The 26235-nt window shown below is 41.7% G+C and overlaps 1 protein-coding gene across 1 annotated transcript; it reads right to left on the bottom strand.

The window, feature by feature from the left end:
* Positions 1-2379: 2379 nt before the first annotated feature.
* On the bottom strand, positions 2380-26024 carry si:ch211-253b8.5 (dysbindin). The gene is made up of 4 exons (XM_066672784.1): positions 25708-26024; positions 4877-5026; positions 4372-4515; positions 2380-3174 (listed from the first exon to the last, which is right to left on the bottom strand). Exons 1-4 carry the CDS (start codon positions 25748-25750, stop codon positions 2915-2917), a joined length of 597 nt encoding a protein of 198 aa, XP_066528881.1. The 5' UTR covers positions 25751-26024; the 3' UTR covers positions 2380-2914.
* Positions 26025-26235: the final 211 nt, after the last annotated feature.

Raw genomic sequence — 26235 nt, 5'->3', positions numbered from 1 at the left:
AATGACACTGCGCCTGCGCCAAGAAGCGACAACGTCATGACGCACGGCACTATCCCCTCTGTGATTGGTTGCTTGCGTGCAATGGAGGCGGAATCGAGTTGTGTCCGTTGTTTCTCGTCGACTCAGTTTAGCGAAATGATTCATGAATCACGAACCGTTACTGTGAATCAAACACCCAACGATTCCATTTGTGAATCATTAACAAGGAAAAATGAACATATTGGTCATTAATAAGCAGTTGATAACACAAACATAAAGAGAATAAAGTGACCTGATCTGTCCATATTAACCTATGCTATAAAACCTTAGATCTTACTGGTTATTTAAACGTATGCAAAAATTACATTCTGATGAAAATGAAGTGAAAGTGAAAATAAGTAAACGTAAATGTATCAAAACTGGGCTGCAATTCGCAGAAAAGAACATATTTCCTGGAGATGATCAAACCATCCTTCAAAAGAGTGCTTAGGATAAGCAGTGAAGCAAGCACTGGATGCAGCAAACAGCACATGACAGAATGAAAAGGCTACAGATTCGAAACCTACAGAAATAAAGAGAAATTAGATACTGCCATGTCTGAAATTAGCCAAATCAGGTAGCCAGGATTTCTGATGTCATAAACCTAAGCAAACACTCCTGTCAACTTGTGTGGCAGGACTGTGAAGCTGCGGGGTAAGGGCCGTGGACATGGGTGTAATTGCATATTCATAGATTACGGAATGATGACAAATATGTAGCTACTTTTTATTTGTTTATCTTGTTTTCTGTAGGAAATAACCTTTAAAATGTCAACCTGATGAACAGGGATACATCCGGCGTAGACGGTGTGAGGAAATGTCAACTTACATGAACTCATGAATCGGTTCACAATCGATTTGGTTCAAACTTATGATTCGCTCAGTGGTCGGATGTCGCTGTCAAAGACAAATGGGTTGAGAGCTGAAGTGGAAAAATAAGCTCAGAGAGAAAACATTGTACTCGCTTCTTGGCGCACGGTCTACGGTCAGCAGTAGTTATAAGTTAATCTTATTATGTTGGTCATTTGCGTGTGTGTATTGCATGTTGCCTTGTGTTCAGGGTGAAGTTCATTGTTGACAAAATGGCTTCGTGATTTGAATAAAATACTCCCGAGAAAGTAAAAAAGGCGCCACTTCTCTAACTGAGGCAACACAGCCAACAATGGACTGAATTAATGCATGTATAGTTGTAATCTTTGGTTTCCCTTGTTTAAATTACATTATTTGCTGATTGTAATGTTAAATAAAGGAGTAATAAGCTACATGTACCACCAAAAATCAACAATTTCTGAAACGTGTCATTAAAAAACAACAATAAAAGTACAACTCAGCATGTATCATATTGTTTTGTGGTCCCTGAATAAGCCACTTTATGTTCCATAGAGCGGGTCCCCACACGTAGTAGCTTTAGTACACAATATTTTACGTCCAGGCCATTGGGAAGTCATAAAGAATAACAGGCCTCCTTTATATACTTCTTTCAAATATTCAGCAAGTAAACAATGACTTAGTTAAAATATGTAAAAAATGTGCTGCTTCAGTTCCACAAGCAAACTGTATGAACTGACGAGTGAATGGTGTATTGTATATTTTGATATTTTAGTTTACATAATATGAAACAAAGAAAATTAAATTTCCCAAAGTATGGGTCCTTCAACAAGCATTGTTCTTCAAGTATTTTGATATCTGTGTATCACATATCAGACAGCATCTCTGAATCACAATAATTAAAGTAGTCCATAAATTCCCAAAGCCTTTGTCATTATTATTATTATTATTATTATTATTATGAGTAGGCCCATAACGTCCAATGGCAGAGCTAGCAGCATTAAAAAGTAGTTAGAATGTAACGTTGGATATTATCGAGTCTAGTGAAAACGGTGTTCTCTAGTGTTTATAAACATATAATTCAAACATGTTTTTATCGTTTGGCATTAAATATGAAAAAAATTAGCCAATTCATATTCAAGCAAAATGAATCAGTGTGAATTGTCCTTGAATCCTTGACATAAAATGCGTACAACATGCAAATGTATCAGTCAACTGTAAGCATACCGAACCATCCAGCACTGGGCTGTGCTGCAGCAGAACTGCATTCTCGGGACAGACGAAGGATCTTTTAGAGTAGTGTGAATTTTGTGATCCAGAACTAATCCTCCAACATCAGTATCTTAGCTCACCAGGGTTCTCATAAATCAGAGTCATCAAACTGCCAGTGTTATGCTATCTAGCGTAAACCGTCCTAGAGGAGTTGTATCAGAGCTGTAAAAACTCCATTAATAAATTTAGTTCCAGAGTTCCAGAGCTTGATAGGCAGATGTCAGCAAACTTGTGTCCATAATGAGTGATTACAAGCATTTACACTTTTATTAAACATGAATATTCCAAGTATTTGGCTTTATTTTTGATAGCAAATATAAGGTATTGTGGAGATCAAAGGGAAGACAGTTTTCATAAGACTGACAAAGACAAAAACATGGAAAGGTAGACAGTGAAGGACACGTGGCCAAGGACTATTGACTCTAATGGTAGAACTTGCTCCTTGCTGGGCAGCACCGATTCGCAGAAATAGTACACGTTAGAATATTAGAACATTGATTAGAATTTAGTTGTTACGTGATGCTTTTCTAAATCTGACATCTATCAAACACAGTCATTAATGATGTAATGCAAATTCAATAGAAAGATGGAACATGCCATATGCAAGCATACATAAGTCCTAGAACAATCTACAGCAGCAGTGCAGGTGAAGATGGACATTTCTTTAGGAGGAAGAATCATGTGCATATAAGAAGAGTCCATTGCAGTCTTTGGTAGATCGGTACAACCGGTCGACCTAGCAGAAGAGTCTTTATCAGTAGAGAAACAAAGACCAAATCAGTAGAAATCGAAGCCCTTTAGACCCTCAGCTCCGTCTGGTCTTCTGCTCCTTCAGACGAGGGCGTTCCCGATATCAAAAGGTCATCATCATCTTGAACATCCTCATCATCTGATTGGACAACAGGGGTTTCTGCTCCATCCTCATTGGTAGCCTGACTGTCAGAGGTGGAGTTAGAGGAGGTGGAGGACATCCGGGATTTCAGCTCACAGCCGTCAGGAACTCTCAGGGAGATCTCCTCTCTCAGTGTATCATCATTGTTATTGTTGCAGGCAAGAGCTAGAAGACAAAGAAAATCACAGGACCATATAAGAAGCCATTTTAGAGGAAAATATGTTCTAAAATATCTACAAAAAAAATGCAGCCATATAATTTTAGTGATTTTTAAAAAATATTTATTTAATGGGCAATAATATTTATACAGCCCATAGTTTTTATCTCAGCAAATAAGCTGTACCTGTGCTTTTAAATGTGTATGTGTGTCCTCTGGAAAGGATGTGTAATCATTTTCTTGTTTGCATACTACTGTGTATTATTCTAAGAGTGTAAAGATATCTGCCACAACCATCTAATTTCTAACTAGGTCAAATAGTTTTCTAGTTTCACACCTCTGATTTAAGACCAAACCTCATAATACTGCAGCATTATAGCATTAAGTACTTTCATTCATTCATTATCTGTAACCCTTATCCAGTTCAGGGTCGCGGTGGGTCCAGAGCCTACCTGGAATCATTGGGCGCAAGGCGGGAACACACCCTGGAGGGGGCGCCAGTCCTTCACAGGGCAACACAGACACACACACATTCACTCACACCTACGGACAATTTTGAGTCGCCAATCCACCTACCAACGTGTGTTTTTGGACTGTGGGAGGAAACCGGAGCACCCGGAGGAAACCCACACGGACAAGGGGAGAACACACCAACTCCTCACAGACAGTCACCCGGAGGAAACCCTTGCGGACACAGGGAGAACACACCACACTCCTCACAGACAGTCACCCAGAGGAAACCCATGCAGATACAGAGGAGAACACACCACACTCCTCACAGACAGTCACCCTGAGGAAACCCACACAGACACAGGGAGAACACACCACACTCCTCACAGACAGTCACCCGGAGGAAACCCACGCAGACATGGAGGAGAACACACCACACTCCTCACAGACAGTCACCCGGAGCGGGAATCGAATCGAGCTGTGTGAATGCGACACTACCTGTTGCGCCACTGTGCCGCCCACTACAAATTATTATTACATGTAATTTGTGCAATTGTATGTGTATAAAGTATATGTTTTAATTAATTAGTGACATTAGCCTCATAGCTCCTCTAAACACCAAACATGTGGTGGCTGTATACTTGGTGTAAACTTTAACTTAGTTACTTTGTCATCAAAAAGGATTCCTATCTGTTATATCTGGCCACAAATCACAAATAACCAGAGATATCCAGTCATCATCTAGGTAGTGCTACCTGGAAGAGGAGAAGGGATTGCATCATCCTCTCCGCTTGTACCCAGAAAAACGTCTAAGGCCTCTTGATCCGAGATGTCCATCAGTTCCATCTGCTCCAGCATATCCACGTTCACCTCCATGGAGGAGATGCTGCCCATGGGAGCTAAGGGGCAAGGACAAATAGTCACAAGTAAGAAACCAATCCTGTAGAATTGTACATGGTAAAGGGCCTATAAACTCCATTTTCTTTGATGGCTTCCATTCAAACTTTTATTTTTAAGTGGCAATGTCCTACATCCTTCATCGTTCCAATCTGGTCCACATAGAAGGTCAAAGACCTTTTTTCTGATTAGTTGCTGTTTACTGCGAATTAAGAGACAACCGTTCACGTCCATGGAAGTGTCACCACAAGCATTATTGTTTTTTTGTTTTAAGCTTAGATACCAAATGGACTGGGAAATGGCTGGTACATTTTTGCAGTGTTTACACAGGTCTTCAGATAATAGGACCCAAGCTTTACTCACGCCTCTTGTAATCAATCTGCAGATGTGCTGAGGAGAGGTACACGTCCACATCGTGCTGGAAGACCTCCTCGAAGAAGCGCTGCCTCTCTCTCAGCTTCAGTTGCTGGGCTGCGTCCATGTCCGGGACCCTCTGAGCATGCTCAGTTTCCGCTGGCAAAAGAAAGTGAACACACCTATGAATTGGACAGATATTGATCGAAATCTTTACTTCTCACTTTTAAGTGAATTTGAAAGTGCCTGAGGTTGTCCATGGACAGTGATTGTATGGTTCAGTAAATATTCAAATCACCACCAGGGAGCAACAGTTAGCCACAGCTTTACAATCCAGTTGAGCATTGGGTGTCCATTCATCATTTGCAGACATTTAAAACAAAAGGAAAAACCATACACTCACTCCCTCTATCTTCTGTATCACGTTTTGTTAGCAAAAGACATCCGAACCGAGGCAGAACTCGCAGGTACCTAGCAGCACCCCTAAGTCGTTCCCTTTAATGTTCTCAATCATCTCATATTGCCGTAAATCTGTCAGAGCCTGCAGTTCAATCACAGCATCTGTCAATTCTTCCTCAGCTAATCTCATTGGTCTCTGAGGGCAATCACATTTACTCTCCACATCAGGGGCACTGTAATGGCCTAAAGAGGAGAGCTGCAAAAGGAAAGAAAAATGAGGAGCAAAGACCAGAAGAGGCCAGAGGAGAAGAGCTCACAAGCATCTCTACAACATACAGTGTAATATAGTATGGTCCAACTGCTTTCTACATACAGGCAGAAGATGTTGCTCTTAAAACGTATAGTTTAGCATTAAAGGGGACTGCACAGATTACAAAATGACTCCTACTATGAGCACTGACACCACCATTTTTAATAAACATACATCCATTATCTATAACCCTTATCCAATTCAGGGTCACAGAGGGTCCAGAGCATACCTGGAATCATTGGGCGCAAGGCAGGAATACACCCTGGAGGGGGCACCAGTCCTTCACAGGGCAACACACACACTCACACACTCACACCTACGGACACTTTTGTGTCGCCAATCAACCTACCAACGTGTGTTTTTGGACTGTGAGAAGAAACCGGAACACCCGGAGGAAACCCACGCAGACACAGGGAGAACACACCACACTCCTCACAGACAGTCACCCGGAGGAAACCCACACAGACACAGGGAGAACACACCACACTCCTCACAGACAGTCACCAGGAGGAAACCCACACAGGCACAGGGAGAACACACTACACTCCTCACAGACAGTCACCCGGAGGAAACCCACACAGACACAGGGAGAACACACCACACTCCTCACAGACAGTCACCCGGAGGAAACCCACACAGACACAGGGAGAACACACCACACTCCTCACAGACAGTCACCCGGAGGAAACCCACACAGGCACAGGGAGAACACACCACACTCCTCAGAGACAGTCACCCGGAGGAATCCCACGCAGACACAGGGAGAACACAACACATTCCTCACAGACAGTTACCCGGAGGAAACCCACGCAGACACAGGGAGAACACACCACATTCCTCACAGACAGTCACCCGGAGGAAACCCACACAGACACAGGGAGAACACACCACACTCCTCACAGACAGTCACCCGGAGGAAACCCACGCAGACACAGGGAGAACACACCACACTCCTCACAGACAGTCACCCGGAGGAAACCCACACAGACACAGGGAGAACACACCACACTCCTCACAGACAGTCACCCGGAGGAAACCCACACAGGCACAGGGAGAACACACCACACTCCTCACAGACAGTCACCCGGAGGAAACCCAGACAGACACAGGGAGAACACACCACACTCCTCAGTCACCCGGAGGAATCCCACGCAGACACAGGGAGAACACAACACACTCCTCACAGACAGTTACCCGGAGGAAACCCACGCAGACACAGGGAGAACACACCACATTCCTCACAGACAGTCACCCGGAGGAAACCCACACAGACACAGGGAGAACACACCACACTCCTCACAGACAGTTACCCGGAGGAAACCCACGCAGACACAGGGAGAACACACCACAAATTACACTTTAACAACAATACACATATGCACAATACCATATGCATAATGTGCATTTGACTATGAGGCAATGGTTAGTGACAATGATTTGCAAGACTGTGTGGTGATATTCTCACCGACGTATGGCAGCATTTAATTCAGTGGCATTCAGTTGTTGGTTTTCAGCGTTGCCTTCTACACATACATTTCTCTGGATCTCAGTAGAGGGTAAAGTACATAAATTTGACCTTAATCTTTTGTATGTTGTTGGAAATAATTTCACAATTAGCAAACACTGTGAATAAATATAGGTTTGTAAAGTAAAACACTGACTGTATTTCATGCGTGTGTGTGTGTGTGTGTGTGTGATTTGTTTTTTTAATTTAATGTCAAAATGTATTTCCAAAACTTTGGAAAGCTTTGGAGCTTTTATTATTAGAAAAGAACAGAAAACTAACAAATCAACACTTGTAACAGAAGCAAACAGGTAGTGGTATGAGGTCAAAGGGTTCTCTGCTCTGATCCTCGATAATGAACCGTCTGCTTCAGATGTGACAGACACTAATTAAGTGGGGTAATTATGTTCAGAAAATTCCTCTGCATATGTCTGACTTATATGCCTATCAGTTAATGGATTGAAGCTTTTAAGTAGAGCAGAGTACATAATATTACGTGTGGGTGGATGCTGGTATCTGTGCATATGCATGCATATCTGTGTGCATGGCTGTGTACGTGTGCTCATACATTTGCATATCAACGTCCGTATCCGTATAGCCCTTAAACAGCGTTATAGAACAATACATTTCAGTAAAGAAGCGATCCCCACTTGTCTGCACCTCTATGCACCATCCATTAGTCAGATGAGCAGTCTGACCCTCTGACTGAGCACATGAGACCTTGGCCACTCAGCTATTTATGGAGGCTGTTAAATGTGTGATGGCACATGAGACAAAGCCCCTAGATTAGGTGTATGTGACTCATCTTCCAGCATAACTGTCTGAAATCCCTTGCCAAAAAGAGAAACAGCCGTCATTACTCAGAGCAACACTTTTAGTCACCATAAAGGGACCCACACATACTTCACTATAATAGCAACAAGAGATTGCTTTCATCACCCAGCCACATACCACGCAAATTATCTTTTTTATTGTTACTATCATAAGAGCATTTCCAATCCTTTCATTTTAGATACACACACAAACACACCCCCATTTCCAAAAAGAGTGGGAAGCTGTGCACATTGTAATTGCGAATAATTCAAACCCTATATTTAATAGAACGTAGTATAATCACAATTTTCAAATATTTTAATTTTTTGAATATTCTATTCTTATTATTTTTTTTTTTGCACATTCCAAAAAGCTGGGATAGCCAACAGAAGACTAGTAAAGCTGTACAAAGTTATATGGCAACAGGTCAGTGCCATGACTGGGTTTAAAAAGAGCATTTCATAGAGGCCGAGTTCTTTTTAATGGCAGCTCTCAAAGTTATAAAAACAGAACGATGCTGTGTTTTCTTTGTGTGTACAGTTGTGGTCCAGTGCCCTTGAACAAAGCCATACAGGCATCCATCCCACTACCACAACTGAGAAAACAATGCTCTAAAGTGTTACAGAATACTATGCCCTGCCTTTTAGAGCTTGTCAATACATTGAACTGCACACAAACAGCATCCTGGGAACAAGCCACAATTAGAGAGCCCAGGCAGAGATTGGGCTAATTGGATTGAGCTTCTAAGCTGATGTCTAAATTAGGAGTAATTTAAGATTATCTGATCAAAGATGGAAGAAGCGCTCATGTGCATATGTGCTCACACACACCCACACACAGATTATAATCAATGTAAATTCATACATCATCCAGTCATTTCCAGATAGCTCCATTTAAAAGGAACTAAAACATACCAATGTGGATAGCAATGAACTAAAGTTAGTCCCTTTTTATTCCTCTCCCTAATGCTAATTGGTGGCTATTCACTTTCATTCACTGTTAGCAACAGTAGCTTATCTGTGACATGTCCTTTGAAAACCGATCATGTTCCAGTGTACCATGGCTCCTTGAAGCTGCATAAAAGCTTTTCAGAATGTTATAAAACTAGATTTTCACACCCTCCCATGTTGAACTGGGTCGTATAATAAACTTCACACAGTCCAAGTACTTGACTTAAAGAGAGGGTCTATGATTGTGGGGAACTGCAGTTCTCTCAGGTTGTATACATTCAGAAGCTAAGCGTCTGTTAAGGTGGAACAATATGTTTGGGGGTGAAAAACTGACTGATGTTTCTACATGGAGGAAGTTTAACTGTCTGTAAGTTTTTATTCTGTAAGTTTGAATTACCACAGAAGTTCTTTTTGTAACCAGAGCTGTTTAGTTTCGTAGCATGTTCGCTAATGCAGTTAGCCGTCTCCCAGATTTGGAGACATTTCCACCTTAAGTGACCCGGAACAGCAAAAATAAGTTTATATTACCCACCTATGGAGCAGGAAAAGAGCAATTTCTCCATTTTTTTTATTTGGAGTTTCAACGTTTTCTAAATATACTTTGTATGCTTCTGCCATGAGCAGAGAAAAAAAAAAAAAGGGGGGGGGGGGGTAAAACACCAGCATTATGGACAGAGCCAGCTTGTCTTTTCACTCATTTAGAGACAGTGAGGCTTCATAAACACATCACACTGGTTTCTAGCATGCAAACAGACTGAAGAGCCATTGTACAAATGGCATTTTTGATTACAATCATGAACTACGCCTTTAAAGGTTGTGTTCCCATTATATTACACATTTATATTAAAGAGTATTTGTAATGATGTTGTAATGGTGACCAAAGATGCAGAAATCCTGATTTTTGTTTCATTTTCCAGAAAAGTCTGATTTGCCAATTTGGCAAACAACAGTGTGCCTCTACAACAGTGTGTTGTGTGTGCTCTGTCGGGCAGGTCAGGGGTGGTCAGTGACTCGTCTAGTGTTTCAGGACTGAGTTGACTAGAGGCCAGAGCTGTCACTGTGATTCACTCTCGGGCTATACACTGACCACAGGCTTCTGGAGGAAGCCTGCCAGAGTGATATCAGTCTGTGTGTGTGTGTGGGTGTCAGTTTGTTTATGGACACTTTGAGGACAAAATGTCCTGCCTAAATTAAAGTTCACAAACAAAAACAGAGCTACATGAAAATATCAGGAATAAAAAAAAAATAAATAAATAAAAAAATAAACATACAAAATTAACAATTTTATTTTTGTTGCAAATTTTTTTTATTAATTTGGGTTACGTTCAATGGTTGATGACTTATATAACAATGTATAAAAGCATGGTGTGTGTGTGTGTGTGTGAGAGAGAGAGAGAGAGAGAGAGTGAGTGTGTGTTTGAGAGAGTGAGAGTGTGTGAGTGTGCGTGAGTGTGTGTGTGTGTGTGAGAGAGAGAGAGAGTGAGTGTGTGTGTGTGTGAGAGAGAGTGAGTGTGTGTGTGTGTGCATGAGTGTGTGAGTGTGTGTGAGAGAGTGAGAGTGTGTGAGTGTGTGTGTGTGTGAGAGAGAGAGAGAGAGAGTGAGTGTGTGTGTGTGAAAGAAAGAGAAAGAGAGTGAGTGTGTGTGTGAGAGAGTGAGTGTGCGTGAGTGTGTGTGTGAGAGAGTGAGTGTGCGTGAGTGTGTGTGTGTGTGAGAGAGAGAGAGAGAGAGATGTGTCTTGGTGACAGCAGAAGAGAGGGATCAGAGTCTTTGAGCTGTTAAAATGCTGCAGTGTGAGGAAAAGCGAGCCTTGCTGACTCAACATATGCTAATACTAAGAAAGCGAAAAAATGCTAGAGTCAGAGATACCATCTCATTTATAGTCCATGTTTACTGTATTGTTTAGAACAGGAAAGCAAAAAATCAGCTCTGAGGTATTCTTCCAGATTTCTTTACAGGAACAAATAAAAAAAAAAATTAAAAAATCACAAACATTAAACAGTGTTTCACTATTTTTAATTTACTTGTGTGTCATGCTAGCTCTTAGCTCTTCAATAAATCCAAGGTTATCTGAATAAACACACGATAAACTGAGTGCTACTAATAGTATTCTACAGAAGTGGGTACTGTTATGCACTTTGCATCAACATTTGTAGAGACACATAAAAATGTCCCCTAATTTAATGTGCAGCTATTGAGCACATGTTCAATAACACACACTGTTTGTACTGGGCACAAACGTAGACGCAGCTGCACATGAGCTGAAGGTCATCATTCTCAAACCTGGAGCACAGAGGACCTAGAGAATCCCCCAAGACTGTTGCTTAGCAGTGGAAGTGTGTTCTTTGGCGAGATAGACATCCATCCAATACCTTTATGATGAGTTGGACTGGCATTTATGATCCAGATCTAATCACTCAGTATCAGCACCTGACCCTTACTAATGTTCTCTTAGCTGAAGGTCATCAAATCTTCACAGAACGTCCATGCTTCACAGAGGAGTAGCACTTACTGCAGCAAAAGGGGAACAAACTCTATAAACAAAACGTTGAGTGTTTGGCCTTACACTCCTGCTTTTGTGAAATACATGCACGTAAAAGTGAACCGTCGATCAGCATTGTGTTTAGAGATTGGCCTAAAATTCAACAGCGCCAATCTCCAATCTAACCCTATGAGGGTCATCTTACCACTCACTATCCCCAGCACGATGTATTAAAAGCGTCAGCTCCAGCCAGTGATGTTTTACATAAGAGGGCAAGTCAAAAAGGAGCAAGGCTCTTAAAAAACAGTCAAAGGACATGATACAACCAAGAGCTGAAGGTTGCGTAACAAAAAGACTAGGAGTGTACAGCTCTTTTCTTCGTTCACTATCACAGAGAAACACACTGCTCCATCAGGAACCACACACAAAAAAGAACCCAAGACCCCATGTGCCGCCTGCTGATTCTCACTCGTCGCGCTTTTCAGTCTTTTACGCTGACTCCAGCACCTGAGTCAAAGTGCCTGTCAGCTACTGTGAGGCAAGGAAGGGGAAGAACGGTCAAGGCTTTCTACCTTTGAACTATCTCAGGGTTAAGTGTCTGGCTCCAGGGACATGTAAAGTGCTTTTACAGCAGTTTCTCTCCCTCTTCACAGCCCTCAAGGTATGAAGGCAAAACAGCAATAAAATGAATATAATTGTCTCACTTTCCTCAACCAAGCCAGGATGTAGAATCAATCTGCAGAACTATCTGAGGAAGTGTTTTTAGTGAACTGAGGCATGCAAGACTGACCCTGTTTGCTCCGAAGCCATGAAGCTAGTGTAGCTAACAAATAATGAAAGCTTAGACATTAGTGTAACATTTGCAAACTTATTCCCAGACATCTTTGATATTCAAATTTTGCTTGTTAATTTATCAATGAAGCTATGAGGCTAGCACCACTAACAATAGCTACTTCTGTTAAGGAGCCTGAGAGAAATGTTAAGGAAGTATTAATGGGACAGCTGTTGACTTCTATTGTTTATCCTTTGCTAACAGTGCTAATTAGCGCAGCATGTTATTATATTATAATTATATATAATATATTATATTTCATTAGCCTAATAGTTCCTCTGTGCACACTTAGCATGCTTTGGCTGACGAACTATACTTAGATAATTGATTTGTGCCTGAAACATTGCTTACATTCCTTCACTAGGGCTGCACTAACGGACCCAGACACTAAAGCTTGGCCACCCGCTGCTGTGGCATTTGCCCAGGTCAGATGCTCTCGCCCACATGCTGTACGCTGGCAGTGTTGGCACGTCTCATGCCCTGCTCCTGTCCATGGGTTACGTAAGAAAGGACAGTGTCCCTCACCTCTGGGCAGCCTTGCAGACTTCAGGGATCTGATTAATGATGACATCAAGTCACTCGCATCACACATCAAGGCTGCTGATGTTCATTTCTCGGACGCACACACACACACACACACACACACAACACAACCATGGTGCATTTCTGGTTACGTTCACACAAGAGCCAGTCAGAATGAGCCAAGCCAGATTGACAGAATGGATTTTTGCAGGTTTACTTTTATAGGCCCTGACATAGGGTCTTATTGTCAACAATATGATTATGTACTTTCTTATTGGTCCACTGCTTTCAAACCATTTCGATTGAGTGTTGTATTGATCAGTTACAGCTCAGTGACCTCCCTACTCCTCATGACCCAAGAAGATTATCTACTGCAAGCACATGAGGATGAGGTCAGCCTTTTTATTTCACTCACAAACACAGACTTATTCTTTTGCTCGTATTTATAGATTCTCTTTAAAATAAAAATGTAAATTTGTAAAAGTTCTCATGCTTTTAAATGTTCTATGGGATTACAACAAACACTTTTTTTAAAGGGTCTACATCCTACATGTTGACTGTATTTTTATTTTCTCTTGAATTCACCTTATAATAGGGTGACCAGACGTTTTACCCGGACATGTCCTCTATTTTAGACTTAAAAAAATGTCCGGGCGGAATTTCACAAACGTCCGGGATTTTGTTTTTCTAGAGCTTACATAGAACTTCGAGAAGTTTCATTCACAAACTAGTCCCACCCTCCCCTACTCCGATTGGTTCGCTTGAGTGAGAAGGGGGCGTGGTGAAGTATCCTAAAATCTTCTGATTGGACGATCTGACTGTAGAGCTACCGTTATTGGTCGAGAACCTTCTCTGTAAACATTTAATTGGTCAGTCTGCACGTCAGTAGTCCTTGTTTACGTCAGGCAAAGTTCATGTACCCACCCTCAGCTCGAGCAGCTATCCCGAAACGTAAATGTAAGTTCTCGGATAAATTAAAAAAGAAATTCCCATGTTTTGTGCAGCAAATTAGGTGTAAAGGACCTAAAAGCACACATGGGTTCAGCTAAACATACAACAGCAGCGAGGGGCGAGAGCTCATATAGCTACTTCGACACAAACAATTGACCCAGTGTTGACCCTCTCTTCATTCCATACTTTTACTGGAGCATTGTGTCCATTTGTATATTTTACCTGCCACATTTATCTGTCATTATGGAAACTAGACTAACAATGAAGTATACACTTGTCCTTGTGTACAGTGCCCCTCACAATGCCCTCTCCCACTTCAGTGCAGTTTTTGAAGTTCAACAAAGGGTAACCATATCTGAAGCTAGGGGGTGTAGTTACCCTTTCATCAACTATTTAAACAGGGGAGATAATGGCACATTTCGAAACGATGTATAATTACAATATCAACATTTTTGTTAAAAATAAAAGATGATTATTCTGACAGTCACACAGCTCCAGGGGCCTGGAGGTTGTGGGTTCGCTTCCCGCTCCGGGTGACTGTCTGTGAGGAGTGTGGTGTGTTCTCCCTGTGTCTGTGTGGGTTTCCTCCGGGTGACTGTCTGTGAGGAGTGTGGTGTGCTCTCCCCGTGTCTGCGTGGGTTTCCTCCGGGTGACTGTCTGTGAGGAGTGTGGTGTGTTCTCCCCGTGTCTGCGTGGGTTTCCTCCGGGTGACTGTCTGTGATAGATAGATAGATAGATAGATAGATAGATAGATAGATAGATAGATACTTTATTGATCCCCAGGGGAAATTCAAGGTCTCAGTAGCTTACAGACTTAGACATCACATACACGAATCACTAAACAGCAATGGACTAATAGAGTTTAAAAAAAAAAAAAAAATCAAATACCCAAGAAGTTGACAGTGTGCTTAAGAATAATCAATCAATCAATCGTCAGAGTAATCAAACATAGCCTGGCAAGAATCTGTGATACTGTGAGCAGCTGGGGATGATCTCTTTAGTGCAGCATATGATTTAAAAGTTGAAAAAGTGTGGATAGTGCAAAGGGTATGGAATGTGCAATATAAGTACAGTGCAATAACAGTGCAGTTTCAGAATTAGAAATAAATATATTAAATAAAATAGTGCAAGGCAATTTAGTGCAATGTACCTGTATTAAGTATACACCTACTATTGTAGCTGTCAGATTAAGGTACACATGAGGTAGATGAGTTGGTTGACTTGTCCAGTGGTTGACCTGTCTATTGTCCATTTAGGTACACATGTGCAATATGGAGGAGGTGGAGGTGGTGGTGGTGTTGGATGGACAGACAGACTATGCAGAGAAGTCCAACTCTCCTCTCCCCTTTAGTGAAGCATTGAACAGCTCAATAGCCCTGGGGACAAATGACTTCCTCAGTCTGTCAGTTGAGCCTGGCAGTGAGCGAAGTCTCCAGCTGATCAAGCTCTTCTGCTTGGTTATGATACTTTGGAGTGGATGGCACTCATTGTCCAAGATGCTAATCAGTTTGTTCAGGGTCCTCTTGTTTGATATGGAAGTGATGCACTCCAGTTCAGCCCCCACCACAGAGCCAGCTTTCTTAACCAGCCTGTCTAGTCGCCCAGCATCCCTCTTCTTTATGCTTCCTCCCCAGCATACCACAGCATAAAAGAGGACACTGGCAACAACAGTCTGGTAAAACATCCTGAGGAGCTTACTGCAGACATTGAAGGACCCCAACCTCCTCAGGAAGTACAGCCTGCTCTGCCCTTTCTTGTAGAGTGCTTCAGTGTTTGCTGACCAGTCCAGTTTATTGTCTAGGTGTAAGCCCAGATACTTATAGGTGTCCACCACCTCCACGTCGACCCCATCGATGGTGACTGGTAGCAGGACAGGCTTTGACCTGCGGAAGTCCACCACCATCTCCTTGGTCTTTGAAGTGTTCAGTTGGAGGTGAAGGTGAGGAGTGTGGTGTGTTCTCCCCGTGTCTGCGTGGGTTTCCTCCGGGTGACTGTCTGTGAGGAGTGTGGTGTGTTCTCCCTGTGTCTGTGTGGGTTTCCTCCGGGTGACTGTCTGTGAGGAGTGTGGTGTGTTCTCCCCGTGTCTGCGTGGGTTTCCTCCGGGTGACTGTCTGTGAGGAGTGTGGTGTGTTCTCCCCGTGTCTGTGTGGGTTTCCTCCGGGTGACTGTCTGTGAGGAGTGTGGTGTGTTCTCCCCGTGTCTGCGTGGGTTTCCTCCAGGTGACTGTCTGTGAGGAGTGTGGTGTGTTCTCCCCGTGTCTGCGTGGGTTTCCTCCGGGTGACTGTCTGTGAGGAGTGTGGTGTGTTCTCCCTGTGTCTGCGTGGGTTTCCTCCAGGTGACTGTCTGTGAGGAGTGTGGTGTGTTCTCCCCGTGTCTGCGTGGGTTTCCTCCGGGTGACTGTCTGTGAGGAGTGTGGTGTGTTCTCCCCGTGTCTGTGTGGGTTTCCTCCGGGTGCTCCGGTTTCCTCCCACAGTCCAAAAACACACGTTGCTAGGTGGATTGACGACTCGAAAAGTGTCCGTAGGTGTGAGTGTGTGAGTGAATGTGTGTGTCTATGTTGCCCTGTGAAGGACAAGCGCTCCCTCCAGGGTGTATTCCTGCCTTGTGACCAATGATTTCAGGTAGGCTCTGGACCCACCACGACCCTGAAATGGATAAGCGGTTACAGATAATGAATGAAAGAATATTCAGACAGTTGGGGTCTGATTAATGATCATCAGTAAGTCACTTGTATCACAAAAATTAATGATATGGGCTCTTTAAGAGTGTATATTAACACCTTAGTTTTAGTGTTCCTTTCTCACACTCCCTCCCTCCTCTTGTGCTCATTAGAATGTGACAAACAGCTGACCGCAGGTCTGCATATTCTCTCTCTCCCCTCCTTACTTTCTTTCTCTCCCCCCCTTACTTTCTCCCTTACTTTCTCTCTCTCTCCCTCTCTCTCTCTCTTTCTCTCATATTAAATCACTGTGCACAGTGCATTCATTCAGTTTAAAGAGGATGAGGAGAGTGAGTAAGGCCCAAAGTCTGAATAAAGTGGAAGAAAAGCAAATTGTCCACAAGGCTCAGCTTGACATTTCCTGCGGAGAGGGCAATGCTCTCTTTCTCCTCTTCTTCCTCTATTTCTTTTCTCTCCCTCTGTGGGACCGGCAGCGGACAAGAAGACGGATTACAGTCGGTTTGGGCCAGACTGCCGGACATGGCACTACATCCATAAACGCCCACCCAAACAAACCCAAACCCACAGCTTCAGCCTAAAATGTACTACTAGTATCAGTGAAAACAGCACACTTTAGATTCAAACCTTCAATCTTGAACCTTTTGTTTTTCCCCCGTCTCATTTTATATGTATTTTAAAAATGCACAACTTACATTTTGAATCCATATAACAGACCACAACAATACAAACAGCCAGGGTTCTGTTCTCTCTGGCCGTTAACCAAATACTTTTTTATCCTTAAAATTAGGATGACCAGACGTCCTTTTTTACCCGGACATGTCCTTCTTTTTTAGACTTAAAAATGTCCGGGTGGAATTTAACAAACGTCCGGGATTTTATTTTCCAAAGAAGTTTACATAGAACTTCGAGAAGGTTGGTTCACAAACTAGTCCCGCCCTCCCCTACTCCGATTGGTTCGCTTGAGTGAGAAGGGGGCGTGGTGAAGTAGCCTAAAATCTTCTGATTGGACGGTCTGACTGTAGAGCTACCGTTATTGGTTGAGAACCTTCTCTGTAAACATTTAATTGGTCAGTCTGCACGTCAGTAGTCCTTGTTTACGTCAGACAAAGCTCATGTACCCACCCTCAGCTCGAGCAGCTATCCCGAAACGTAAATGAAAGTTCTCGGATGAAATTAAAAAGAAATTCCCATGTTTAGTGTAGCAAATAAAGGCGTAAAAGACCTAAAAGCACACATAGGTTCAGCTAAACATACAACGGCAGCGAGGGGCGAGAGCTCATATAGCTATTTATTTAAATAAGCTAATTGTAATTCTAATTGGCCGCCCTGTATTTCAGAAAGTTTGAAGTGTACGGCAAAGTTTGGACTGACAACCTCAGGGACATGGGTCACAATATGACCTAATCCACTACTTTTCTATGTCCAGTTCCTTATTTACTTCCAGTTTCCCCAGATTACCTTCTTGAACTACAAACTACCTCCTCATCACACCAGTAAACTGCAGTAAGCTGAATGAGATGCAGTACTGAAATCCATCAGCATCAAATGCAACAGGTAGTGTCATCATCATAGAACTCCATTGTCCTGAGCTTTGGGTTCAAACCCCACATAGTGTCCATGTGTGTGAGGAGGTTGTGTTCTCCTCACGTCTCTCTGGGTCTCCACCGGGTGCTCTGGTTTCCTCCTGCATTCCAATAACACGTGTTTTTATGTCAGTTAGCTGTGACAGGGTGAGTGTGTGTTGCCTTGTGATAGACTGGCACTCAGAGTGTGTTCCTGCCTTGCACCCAGTGATTCTATGTAGGCACCTGACCCACTGCAACACAGAACAGAACGAAGTGGTTGCAGTCGATTTATTAATTGGTGTCTTGTCATCGTTTTATTTAGTAACAGAATGATGGACTCCATAAACATAAGGCCAAAATGTAAACAGAACACAGGTTTCCAAGGTACTGTCACTATGGCTATTTGCTTTTCCCACGGATCCACTCACATTTGCCTTTTTTCCACTCATGTTTTCCACATGACCTCTCAGGCATAACATTCTCCAGAGGCTAGGAAACTAAGAAAGAAAAGCTCCAATGGAGATATATCACTACAGCTATTCCTCCAGCTCACACTAAGAATAAACACTGACGTCTGCGGCCAAGCCGTCTGGGAACAGCACACAGGAAACAAGTGTTCCAGGCCTGTGAGAAGATCTGAACACAGCTTTAAACCTCAGGGGCCAGAGAACTCATTTGAGGCCTCCTCCCACAAGCAGATTGGCCAAAACCAGGTGACCATAGGTCACTGGAAACACCAAAGGCTTTCTTTTGCTGATGAGCTACAATAAAAACACTACCACAGGCTCTTCCTGGCCAGATTTGCCCAGTGTATGTGGTTGAAAAATCATGGTGCAGAAAGTTGCCATTCCAGAAGCTTTAAATGGAACGTAATTTTGTTGACATGGGAAACAGAGATTCTGATTTATAGTCAGAGGATTTGTACCAAATGGTATTCACAAAGAATTTATAAGGAATCTCATCTGAGTAAAGCAAAATTGGGCACCAGGTCACTAAATCCTATTATTTCAAATGGTTCTTCACAGATAATTTCTTGTCTGAAAAGTATTCTGCTCATAAGCACTGTGCATTTTTACACCTATTACATAAGAATGAACCAGCTGAGATTGAATATGACTGGACTGCTCATTGCTCCTTTTCCAGCCCAGTTGTGTCATCAGTGTTTTGTCATCATCACTTTCTGTCCAGTGATGTCAGAGGGATCAGGCCTAACAGGTCGCAACTCAGCGTTTCATTTGCAGCCAATCAGATTGGCCGGCCAGCACTGACATTCAGCTGTCTCACTGCATCAGGGTGGCCTCTTTCTGTCTCTCTGATGGACCATGCGATCAGTCTTTCCTAAATCCAAACCCTATAAATTGAGTGTTCAGTGAAATCCCCAAATGTATTTGAACAGCCAAGATGGGTTTTGTGCCTGTAGTTTTATTTCTTTAGTTCTGTATTGCAGGGTACAAAGTAAATGTATCTATTCATTCATTCATTATCTGTAACCGCAGGTAGGTGTCGCAGTCACACAGCTCCAGGGACCTAGAGGTTGTGGGTTCGATTCCCGCTCCGGGTGACTGTCTGTGAGGAGTGTGGTGTGTTCTCCCTGTGTAAGATAATAAGATTCATCTGCTCACTGTGAGGAGTGTGGCGTGTTCTCCCTGTGTCTGCGTGGGTTTCCTCCGGGTGACTGTCTGTGAGGAGTGTAGTGTGTTCTCCCTGTGTCTGCGTGGGTTTCCTCTGGGTGACTGTCTGTGAGGAGTGTGGTGTGTTCTCCCTGTGTCTGCGTGGGTTTCCTCTGGGTGACTGTCTGTGAGGAGTGTGGTGTGTTCTCCCTGTGTCTGCGTGGGTTTCCTCCGGGTGACTGTCTGTGAGGAGTGTAGTGTGTTCTCCCTGTGTCTGCGTGGGTTTCCTCTACCGCTCCAAAAACACACGTTGGTAGGTGGATTGGTGACTCAAAAGTGTCCGTAGGTGTGAGTGAATGTGTGTGTGTGTGTGTTGCCCTGTGAAGGCATGGCGCCCCCTCCAGGATGTATTCCCGCCTTGCGCCCAATGAATCCGGGTAGGTTCTGGACAAAGTTAATTTATCTAACAACCTTAAAAGTATCTCAAACGTACTTGCATAACACTGTTAGCTTTAAAACGGACAAATGTGCACTGCTTAAAGAATCGTAGCTATGTCGAAGCCCAACATTTGTCCATTTTGGCCACTTTGCAAGTTTACGTTAGTTCCACTTTACTCAATTACAAAATTGGCTTAAACTTCTATTGCTAAGTTGCATTAGTCTTGTTCTAGAGCAAAGCTAAAAAACTTGTATTGTTTTATCTTAATAGTGAGGGAAATGTGCAATCAGATTTTTTTTTGCTAAACTATTGCTCTAATTCACAAATGTGTTAATAATTCTAGCTGTCTCTTTCCAGCTAATGCTGTTCAGTTTTCAAGCAAAAACACCAGCTAGTAGGAAATTTCCAGCTTACTGTTTTTATAGCTCACCCTTTCCTGCTAACACTAATAACGCTAATGGGTGTAATCGGTAATTGGAATGAAAAATGCTAACAAGTATGACGTGTTTTATACTAATACAGGTAAATAAGGCTTCATTTTTCCCTGGAGTTCTTTCCCACTGCTTGATTATTGCCTCTGACAGACCATCATACATATTTCATGAGTGCTAGAGAACATGTTCAATAGCCGAGAGAAGAGGCGGCATGAGAGTGAGAGCAACACACAAAGGTCATTTTCCTCTAGTCTTTTCCTGCCAGACTCACAACGGCACAGCATCTGTTTGATCTTCAACCACAACAGTAGGGCATATACACACACACACCACTACTTTTTCCCTCTCTACACTAACATTTCACCCAGAATCTTTCTTCATATCAGCTGTAACCATGAGCCAGTTCCCACAGTTTTAAGGCAGACCAAAGGAGAAGTGGTTCCAGTAACTGAATACTTAGAGGCTTAGATCTATACTAGTTTACAGGAAATGGTGCGGGAGATGAAATGAGGGATAACACCAGATGCAAAAGGACTCGAGCATGATGTCATCCAAATCTGGTGAGCATTAAAAGAGGTGTGCACATGATTAGCAAGAGAGAAAAAAATGCCTGAATCACTGAAATATAACATATTACTGTCTGTACGATAGGCAACATTACATAATGTACACTATAACAGCTCCTACTCATCCAGAATGGCTTTACGCTAGATGTGGAACCATTTCTGTGGAGATCTGATGGCATTAGAATAGCTCAGGTGGTATAATTCGTTTTGAACCACAAAAACGGCATCAATTCAATGCAGCTTGGTCAATCCAGAGAACATATTTGAACATATTTGCATATTTGCTTTGTAGCTATTCAGCACTGCATCCTTAGATCTGTGAATATCTCCAAAATATTCAAATTGGTGCACAGTAAAGTAGCTGGTCTGACAAATTATAAACAGTATCTAACACTTTTTAATACATAGATATAAAAAGGCATTTCATTGTAACCTTAAAGAGAAAAGGTTAGCACTCAATAAACCACATAAGCAAGTGTACTTGAGCTCATATAAAATCATGATGTGGTTTGGGGCACGTGGGTGATGATTTATCCATGCAGTTTGCACAATGCTAAATAGCTGACTATCTAGCATTACTTGTTAGCAAAGGTAGCATAGTACGACTACTGCACAAATACAAAATAAAATAGAAAATCGACTTAATACACAAATACACAAAACATGCTTTGGCTGACTACAACAATAAGAAGAAAACAGTGTGTATATCTGTTTTCTCACCAAACTACCACTTTAGCTTCTAAGGGAATTACCCAAAAATTAGCAATGTGCAGCCTGCATGTTAAATCATTTGCCTCAAACCACATCAGGTTAAGCATTCTCAAAAACACTTGCTTATGTGGTTTCTGACAGCGTATTGGCATAGTTAAAAAAAACGTAACAGTAAAAACAGCAACCTGAAACCCCTCTTCTGTTTACAATCCCCCTCAAACTTGATTCACAGTGGTATGGTATTTGGGCATGGCTCCAGCTGTGAATTATTAATGGTTGTGGTATGTGAGCTAGTGCGTCTGTGAGCGTGTGTATTTATGTGTGTGTTGGAAACGGGGTGAAGTGCAGCCTAGCATCATCAGAGCCATTCTCTTCTGCCCACAATGACCTCATTGTTAACCCTCTCCTCTTCCTCAATAGAGGCCTTTAATGTCAAACCATTAATAGGTCAGCCACAATTCAGCTGAGCTATAAGCGGACAGACGCTGAGAAGCTGAGCATTAAGAACAATTAGAATGAGCAATTAGGGTTCCAGAGGCCATTTTTCATAGGAATGAGCAAGACTGAGTTCCATAGACGAAGTTAATGTACCATGTGTTTGATGGCACGTAGGGTTTTATCTCCTAATAAACTATAGATAAGTTACTGATTTTATTCATTTATTTGATTAATTTACATTATTTACTGAACTTTTATGTGAGAGATGACTAATAGTAAGACAAATCTGAAAGGAAACCCAGCTAATAACATTGTCCATTTCTGCCTGTTCACTCGTTTGAATTGTGGTTGTTGGAGAGTTTCAGGGTCCTGCAGAGTGAGTGTGATTCACAGTTCAGTTCCTCTGGGACCTCCATCTGAGAGATTTATCACAGCATAAGAGGACAAGAGCAGCTTACCAGCCACTTCCTCAGCCCCTGCCTTATTTAGCGCTGGCTCACAGATCTGCTGCAGCAAAAGAGCAAAGAGAGCCACTATTTACAGACAAAGAGCCTGCAAAGAGGCTGCAGTAAGCAGTAATCCACAAACTCATAAATATACAGATATTTTACTGGAGCACTATGTGAGTACAAGCCAATTCACAGAGTCCACAGAGGAAAAAGGAAAGAACAGAACAGACCTGCATTGTCTCGATGCATTAAGTGTAATGGGGTACAATGTTTTGTATTTCACCATTGGGAGGAGCCATATCATGGATAGTAATTATATGTTATAGATATAGATCAACTAATAAATATATTTTTATATATAAAAATATATGTATGATTTTTTGAAAAACACACCTTTGTATATAGTTCATTGAACACATACTTTTAATTTTAAAGTCACCATGGGTGTGATGTCACATCCACAAACAAATCTACTAATACTTCCTGTTGTTGTTAAAGTTGTTTTAGTTCAAATTTAACTGTTTCAACCCTAGGGTTCTTTCATTTACATATGTCAGCCTTAAAGTAACAGTAACCATCAAGTCCTGATTCATTCTGAAGAATTAAATGTTGGCTGGTGAAATGTCATGAAGACGTAGATGTAAAAATACACGTGGCTCCGAAGCCTCTGAACTTCCAGAAGTCCAGACTCTGCGATGGTGCCCACGCCAAGTGAAACACCACAGTACCCTGCAGGATAAACATTACTGAGGATGATTACCATAACCCAGATCCTGGCCAATTGTACCCCAGGCAGCTGGTCAGTGAAACCCTCCAGCCAGACGTGTGTTTTTTCAGTTTAGATTACAATGAGACCTTGGCACAAAAATATAAAAATGTGTGATTTGTCATTCTGTGACCAATCTGATTTCTAGTCTCAGGATTCAAAACCAGATAGACAGACAGAGAGAGAGAGAGAGAGAGAGAGAGAGAGAGAAACACAAAGACAGACAGATGGTAGGGAGCACGGTGTGGGAACTGGACAGTCTCCAAAGCCTAGCCACAAAGTCACATTCAAACACTTTTAGCACTGATTTCTTATTAATGGAAAGTAGTGGTTCTTGAAATCCGATTGGCTGATTCAATTCAACAGCATTTTTAAAATACATGATGTACAAATAAATGACCACAGCACAGATAAAAAAATAAAATAAATAAATAAATATTTTTTATACATAAAAAAAAAAATATATATATATATATATATATATATATATATATATATATATATATATATATATATATTTGTTCATTTTGAATTGCTGTGCTTCATCCAAGTTGATGTTATAATGTCGGCAAATGCCTGAATTATATGAAAAGATACAGGTCATGAGAAAGAAACTAAAATAAATGAGTGGGATTTAATATGCTAATTCATATCATTCTGAATACTTGGTTTTAGTGATAGAACAAAAATAACATTTACACACACACACTACATATATTAATTATCATATATTTAACTTGCTATATGAAACTAGTCTGAGGAAGCAACACAAGCTAGCATAGCATGCTAATCTACAAATCTCACCATTCTACCACTAAAATGACCAAACACAGTCTAAAGTGAAACAACAGCTGACATCAAATGTCACACTGCCAAATATTACCCATGTAGTCTTCTCTGTGGACACTCAGAGTACTAAGAATTAGAGTTTAGATAAACTGCATATTTTTGACCTGTTTGCTCCACGCTGGGGTTTATTGAGCAGAGCTGGTGTAGCTGCAGTTTAAGAGCTTGACTCAGACTCAGTAAATCCTTAGAGACTATTGTAAGGAAAGTTCCCAGACGGATGTGGTACTACCCTTGTGCCACCCTCAGAATCAACAGCACCCAACAAGCCCTTATGTGATTCACAGTATCAGTTACTTAGAAGTATTTTCAAGTCCTTTAAACTGTAAGCTACACCATTGAAATGGACTGAGGAGACATGACTCCAAATAAGGAAAGGAATTAGGATCTCCTTAACAAACGCATGACACTATTTCACCATTAAAAGGTGGAATAAGGGATTTGCAAAGTAAACACATATCCATGGTAAATGTGCTAAAATATTTTTGGTAATTATACCACAGTAAATATATCGCTTTGAGACAGTAGTTTAAATCTTAATGTGCACATTCTAAGCCTCTAAATATGGTTAGTGTGTTTGAGAATACCATGTCGGTGTGTTCCCGAAAAATAAATTAGTCCTGAAACCCCAGATTGATATAAAGTTCAGTCTCTGAGCATTAAGTCCTTAAAAAACAGCATTCTTCACTTTAGGCCTGTTTTACTTTTTCAATTTTACGTGTTTTTATTATTATTATTATTATTATTATTATTAATATTCCAGGGCAAAAATGTGCTGAAATTTTGTGAATAAACTAAAAGGTGCAATCTAAGGTAAAAGGTGCAAATTTACATGCCGTACACAACAATATCCAATGTGTGCAGTGCGTACACTGTCTGTAAAAGCAGAGCTATTAGAGCATCACATACTTCCGCCATTTTTTGTTGCATTGTATCCTATTTATAACACTGTTGAAGGCTACATTATACAACAGGTCACCTTCCACATAATGCATATGCATTGTATGCTAATTGTAATGTTGTGAATGTGACTGGTACAAGGTTGTTGCATATTCCAAAGACAATTGGTCATATCATAAATACTGTATACAATACACCTTGAATTACATATATTCTACGACTACTATCTGTTAAGAGAAATGTCAGAGACAATTGTTCACAGCTTTAATGATGGGAACCAGATATCTGAAGAGTTTAAAGTCTCTATAATCAACCTGACATATAAAATATAACATTTTACGGTAATGAATATGACACCTGATGCCTGAGACACTGCTGTACAATAGTGTTTCAACCAGATTTTTAACAAAAGTGTCAGAGAGAAACATACAGAGCATTGTTGGGTAAATGATTCTCTACACATCACAATCTGTGGCTCATATCACTGTAAAGACATCTTGGTTCCTAAGTTTCTAGACAATGCTCCATTTCATATGAAAACACTGTGGATGACTTTGTTTACATCGCATAGACTCAACTACACAGAAATTTGGGAACGTCAGGGAGAGTTCCCTTTAAGCACTTGTTGCCAGGGACTAGTAACATGGTAAAAATACAGTGAAAGTGTAATACTCACATGGCAGCCGCTTGTTGTGAAGTTTTGTCCCCTTTGAGCTCATGGTTCCTCAGGATACAGTCACACACAGTAGACAAGATGGTCAAGAATCCTCACAGTGGACTGGACCCTCAGTTACACACTCTCCAAGGCATCAACAGCAAGTCCAGTACAACACATTCTCAGAGTCTCTCTCCCTCTCTCTTGAGCTCTTGATCTCTTTCTCTGTGTATATTACCAACTTCACTCTAAGGTTATGATAGAATGACTTTAACACAGCATCAGTCCTCCACTCAGAGGAACACACTCTAACTTGAGCAGACAGAAGACTGAGGGTTTAGGCCAATGGACTGAACCATGTCATTACTCATGGGGGGTGTCTTATTGCCAGGACACTACCATTGTAACAGAAGGGTGAGGAATTATGTAACAAGGCAGGAGGGTCTGGGTTTGTGAACCAAAGCATGGTCCCTGATTCTGATTCTCTCTCTCTCTCTCTCTCTCTCTCTCTCTCTCACCCACACACACACACACACACACACACACATA

Source organism: Hoplias malabaricus, chromosome 5, assembly GCF_029633855.1.
Source record: "Hoplias malabaricus isolate fHopMal1 chromosome 5, fHopMal1.hap1, whole genome shotgun sequence".
NCBI lineage: Eukaryota > Metazoa > Chordata > Actinopteri > Characiformes > Erythrinidae > Hoplias > Hoplias malabaricus.
This window is presented reverse-complemented; position numbering and strand designations above follow the sequence as displayed.